The sequence below is a fragment of the Triplophysa rosa genome, linkage group LG4 (assembly GCF_024868665.1).
Source record: "Triplophysa rosa linkage group LG4, Trosa_1v2, whole genome shotgun sequence".
Classification (NCBI taxonomy): domain Eukaryota; kingdom Metazoa; phylum Chordata; class Actinopteri; order Cypriniformes; family Nemacheilidae; genus Triplophysa; species Triplophysa rosa.
In genome coordinates, this window is record NC_079893.1 from 26141731 (window position 1) to 26148137 (window position 6407).

The 6407-nt window shown below is 37.0% G+C and overlaps 1 protein-coding gene across 1 annotated transcript; it reads left to right on the top strand.

The window, feature by feature from the left end:
• Positions 1–3420: 3420 nt before the first annotated feature.
• On the top strand, positions 3421–5984 carry pld6 (phospholipase D family, member 6). Its single transcript, XM_057332450.1, has 4 exons — positions 3421–3692; positions 4280–4464; positions 4677–4900; positions 5281–5984. The coding sequence occupies exons 1-4, from the start codon at positions 3651–3653 to the stop codon at positions 5523–5525; spliced, it is 696 nt and encodes a 231-aa protein (XP_057188433.1). The 5' UTR covers positions 3421–3650; the 3' UTR covers positions 5526–5984.
• Positions 5985–6407: the final 423 nt, after the last annotated feature.

Sequence of the window (6407 nt, forward strand, 5' to 3'; positions counted from 1 at the left end):
TAATTAGTAACTAGTAATTAATTACTTTTTGAGAGTAATTTACCCAACACTGCCCATATTGAGATTATCCCTGTCAGAGTCTAATGTCATACTGCCCCCTGTTGAAAATAATGGTCATTACAGTGCTAACTTTTTTCCTTTTTGGGTGAATTTTTCTGTGGCCTGATCCTTTGTTTTCTTTTCTTTGTTTTAATTATAGTTTAAAATGTTTTATTATTAACTGAATAATGAAGGAAAAGCAAAGAAGAATTAAGAGAAAAACTGTTAAAAACCATCACATGGTGAGATCTTTAGAGAGTTTTTTATCAGTAGAATAATATAAAAGACGTTATTTGATTAGATCTTGACTAGAAGCTGTTACAATAACTTATATTTGTATTTTATTTTAGGAACTATAATGAATTTCTTTCAATATGGCAAATTTTATAAGTCTTTTATTTTGCTCTTTGTTCCTTATGATCACATACACAGAACTCTCTAATGAGGACTCACTTCCGTTCACATTGGTTTTGGATTCTTGCAGTTAAAAATGTCTGCCAACACAACATCTGTAAGAGCATCATGACCAAATCAAATTCCATCAGTCTCATTTTCTCTCTTTCTGCCTCTCTCTGCATTCACCATCCTCTCCCTGGCCTACTGTTTCATTTATTATTGAATAAAAGGTTTAGTCGGAGGTGCAATTTGAATTTAATCTACTGTTTTGTAGAAACAGTAGATTAGAGTTTTGTAGTGTAATGTAGTGTAAGTTTTGTAGAGTTTTGTAGTGTAATGTATTACTATTTTTACAGCATTACAGCGTACAGGCATATTTTAGATATGTGCCATGGAACTACTGTGATATATTGTTGGAATTATCTTAAAGTATCATGTAAACACCACAGTATATGTGCCACACAAATGTCGTTGTTTATTACCTTCTCTGTGGTAATTTTCATTACTATGGTACCACCACAATGCTTTTGGTAAGGGTTAATCTTTTGTGAGCATAAACAAACACAAACACTGTAAAAAGTTATTTTGCCATTTAGTTGTTTCAACATATATATTTGTTGTATAATATATATATAATTATAAGTTGACACAACTTGCAGTATCTACATTTGTTCACTCATCTTAAAATCTTAAGCTTTTATTGTCTTAACAAACAATACAAAAAAGCTGGAAAATATGTAAGAAGTATAACGTTTTATAGGATATTTTGATACTTTTTATACTTTTTTATAGGATATTGATACTATGTATATATATATTAGGGCTGTGTATTGGCAAGTGCCTCCCGATACGATACATATCACGATAGATGGGTCACGATACAATATATTGCCATGTATTTCGATACGATACACATTTTTTTTATATATTGCAATACTTTAAATAGAAAATGTAAAAAGTAGAGCTAGAAATACAACATAATGTGCACCACCGGGGGTTTTCTGTAAGGATAAGTGTAAAAACATCCCTTACCTCTGCAGAGTGGCCATGATGTGCGATGCATGGACCTTTAGATCAGAGGTTTGGGTTCTCAAACTGTGGATTGCACCCCTCAAGTGGGTAGCACATATTATGTGACAATTTACGCTTGTATTCTCTCATTTAACTGCCTCACAGCTTGCGCAGAAGTATGACCCTCAGACAGAGGATGCCCAGAGGATGTGGATCTATGAGGTCACAGGTCGAGCGATTCCTGACAACTTCATGGAGGGGTTGAAGGATGGCGTTCTCCTGTGCGAGTGAGTTTCGTCAAAGTTGACACCCTTTTACATTACTCACCTGTCAGCAAACAGCGAAAGTGGCTTATTTTTAAAAATAAGAAGTATACATGCTCTTAGGGTGCAGTTTAGTGCACTATTCTGAGCTCATCTTAAATGTTCTTATATGGGTTTTGTCCACTAGACTGATCAACAAACTTCGGTCTGGATCGGTTCCTATACGATCAGTCATTCAACCCTTAACTGGCACAAGGTATGTATGTGTCTCTACCTCTCCTTGTTTATCCTTTAACAGTGTATATCTACAGTGTCTGAAAGTTGAAATACTGAAAAAAAATGACTTTCTTACATAGTCTTTTTTTCTTGTTTTCCAGTAAAAAATGTCTAAAAATTGATGAGCAAACTGACCTAAGAAAATAAGTCTTGAAATTTCAGTTAATTTGTGCTTAAAACAAGCAAAAAATCTGCCAGTGGGGTAAGAAAAATAATCTTGAATTGAGTGACTAAGAAAAAGGTAAACAAACTACACTGTATATTTCCCTCCACCTTGTTTAGCAAAATGTGCATTCTGATTGGTCAGCCTATTCTTGCGTTCATAAGGTGAATAAAACTCACATTGTCTAGGAAATTTAACATGATATGCATTTTGGAGTGATGCATATAAAGTAAAACATTATTTTAACACTGTCACACACATTTTTAATTATTCAACTTGAATAGAGGTCACTGTTTATCACTAGTGTTGTCACGATACCAAACTTCGTACGATGCAATGATCATTTCATTTTGGCATAATGTACTTCATTTTATTGTTGAAAATATTGATGAAGATTTTGTTTTACAGTGGAAAGATGTCTTCTTAGGTACTAGTGTGACTTGTAAAGATAAACAAACACACATTTACTTTATTAATTTTATTATTCTAATGGCCAAATTTCACATTCATAAATGTAAATATTTAGGAAAGAAACCATATTTTTTACTATTTTAAAATGAAGTAAAACATTATTGTGATTGTGAATCCATAATGCCCTCAAAGGATCCAAAGGCAATAAGAATTGTACGAGCTTGTGCACTTTTTGAAGTATTCCAATAATATTGTTTGTATCCTCCCCTAGCATGATATGTAATCTGATTTTCTTGTTTCTATTGCTATGTGGATGTTATCTTAAAGAAAATAATAAAAAATGATCATTTCACGCGCTTCCGGGTTTGGTTGCGCAAGCGCTCGGTAAGGAGCCATTCAAAGACATATCCGATGAGCTTGGAAACACAATAGCCAATCAGAGGTCTTTCATAATCTGTTCAACAGCGCCTAAATTTGGTATCGTGACTGCTTAAAGAAATTGCACATTGGTGTTTTTTTTCTCATTCTAATGCTCATTAGATTTTTCACTTTATCAAACTGCCACTTGATTACTTTTCGTTCACAAATAATAAACAATTAACCAAACTAATGTGTCGTCTGGTCGTCATTGCTTCAGTCACACATGTACACATGCAGAACGAGGCGGGGCTACAACGGGGGCGGGGTACACGGATAGCTCCGCCCCGTTCTTTAGGTTAGGACCTCGCTTCAGGTTGGCTCTCACTAAATCCTTGGTGTTTCGAGTCTGACGTCATCATTTAGGTGATTTTAACAATCAAATGTAGTTTAGAATTTTAGAGTAAGGTTAGGGTTAGGGTGTGGGTTAGGGTAAAGGTTTCGTAAGACTTGAAACACCGAGGATTTAGTCAAAACCAACAAGCCACGCCCACGGATCTGATGACGTCAGACTCGAAACACCAAGGATTTAGTGAGAGCCCTTCAAGGTTCGTCATTGAATGTGTTGTATGACAAATCTTTACCAGTAGGGGGAGACACTTACACACTCGCCCTCCAGTTCAGCGTCTTTGCAGAAGAAGGGAACGACAGCGCGCTCAGGTTGTACAGTACAGATGCCTTTAGTTGTCAAGGCAGTTGGTAACATGTCTCAACAGGTACAGTGTTATATCAAATAACTTTTTGTGCGATTAAAATACCTGAGTAACTCACAGTTAATACAAATTGGATGACTTATTCTAATTGGTCGCTGCTTCCTAAAGCCATGACTGTAAACGAGACGGTCGTAGCGGTTGCAAAGAAAAGTATTAAACATGATATCAGATATGCAGCGTTTGACATTTGTTTTTTTACTAACCAGCCAATTTAGCAAATATATTTTGAATTTACCTTCATCATCCTGCGTCTCCTATTTTTCTCCTTAATCCTCATCCTTCACCCTTTTCACCGCGTGCTGTTAATATGCGCAGATACTGCGTAATTAAGCTGTATTTAAATACACTGTATCATGACTCGCGGGTTGAGTGTATGCGCAAATCTGCGCATGTTTACACGAACTTTCCCAACAAAATGCACACAATATATGAAGCATAAGTTACGTTATGCTAATTGTGTGAGTTAATTTTAAACCCTTATCATTACCAATTAAATAACTAAATAGCATACATTTTGATATGAGTTTAAATTATTTCAGAATCAAGAATATGAGAAGTTTCACTGTTGTCATTTCTGTGTGTATTCTCAGATATCATTTAAAGAGCTGTTGAAAGTGTTTGGTCTGGGAGCCGTAGCTCTCGTGCTGGGTGTCGAGTGGTTTGACTGGCTGATGCGACGTCTGAGGGTCCGCGGGCCCCTGAAAGAGGTCCTGTTCTTCCCTTCAACCCAAACCTGCCTTGAGCACCTGTTCACACCCAACAGCAGCTTCCCCTGGTAACGTTTGCATCTGTGTCTGATTGGCCAACCTGTGTAACTTTACACTAACCTCAATTTAGCAGTCTTGAAATATCCCACAATGCACTGCACTTGATTGTACGTTTTCAATGTGATGATTGAACCCGCCATAATATCAAATGTGATTTAGCTAGGACGCTTTACACTTGCCTTTTGTTTACATCAAGTCTCCGCCCCTCTCTCCACCTTAGCAGATGTCCCCTCCCCCATGGCAAGGAGACGTCTTTCTCCAGGCTTCTCAGGCATCTCCTCTCTGCACGTGCATCACTGGACCTGTGTGTATTTTCCTTCTCACACATGGAGCTGTGCAGAACGATTCTTCTCCTGCACGAACGCGGTGTTACTGTACGAGTGGTTACCGACAGAGACTACATGACCATCACTGGATCTCAGATCGGCACCCTCCGCAGGGCAGGTGTGTTATTTCAGTTAACATACAGAGAGACAAACAGCTGAATGTGCAATTTTATGCGTAATATATCACAAAATGTTTTGTCCACTTTCTGTATCTTCGCATTTGCCCGTCCTCACATCTATGTGGCATGCAGACGAAAATGATTTGCAAAACTTGCATAACTGTACAGGCAGTGAAAGCCATATCATTCATATAGATTAAAAAATGGCACAGCTTGCACATGTTCTGTCTGGCTCAGCCTTTGTTATTTCGGTACACAGTGTTGTAACTTCTGTAGGCTATTACACCCGGCTTACAGCTGACTATAAAACTGAAGTCCTTATGTATAAGTACAAGCTTAAAAGAATCAGGACAGTTTTCTCCTTAAAAATCTGCTACAGGTATCTGTGTGAGGCATGAGATGAGCACCGCCGTTCATATGCATCACAAATTTGCCATAGTTGATGGCAAGAAGCTGATCAACGGTTCCCTCAACTGGACAGTAACAGCAGTCCAGAGCAACAAAGAGAACATCATGGTAACAGAGGAACCCGAGCTTGTGCGGCCCTATCGGCTGGAGTTTCAGAAGCTGTGGGAGGCCAATGATCCGGCCAAACACACACATCAGGTCACAAATGGTCGGTAAATTAAACAGAGTCGTGTGAATAAAAGTATAACTTACTAGAGCGACAGCTAGTTGTGCTAAAGTTTGCAAGACAGTTCTGCTCAGTTTTATGTTGTCAAATTGCTTAAATGTTGAAAACTAGTTTTGTTTTGTATGGATTGTAATCCTCTTTAAGATATCTTGTTTTTTATTTTTATGGAAATGTTTTTATTGAGAACACAGTAATATTTTGTTACGTTTAGCATTTTCCATTTGTACCATAGTCTTAGATAAAGATGTGTTGATGTTTAACCATAATCTTTGTTTAAAAAACACAGCTTTCAGCGACCTGTTTGTGTATTCTATAGCTGTGCCTTTGATTGCTCAATTTCTTATGGTGCTCTCTGCCCATTTTCCTTTTTCTTGTGACTCAGAGATTTTAGATAAGCTTGTTTCTGAGCCACAGAATTAAAGAAAACTACTGAGACAACTATGTCTCGTGTGATGTTTTGAATTCATATTTTTCATTAAATGGAATGAATGTACAGCTCCCTGTAATGGTTTTTACTAAATAATGTACTGGTTGAATTTACTCATAATGGAGGTAGTACAGCAACCCACTGTCTAAATTGTTGATAATTATATAAGGATAATCATGACTACAGTTGCTTTCTCAATTGTTTGTTATTTTGTTTTGGGCTGCTGTCTCTATTAACACTGATGCCCTAGGGTGAAATAATGAAATTGCTTCCCAGCATTCTGATTCCCTACTTTACTGCAGCAGAAGAGCTGCATTCATTTGTTCCTGAATATATGTTCATGATGTCATTATGGCATCATTACTAAATAAATGTAAACGCATAACAGTTTACATTTAGACACTTAGTGGATGCTTTTATCCAAATTGATTTACAAAAAAGGAAA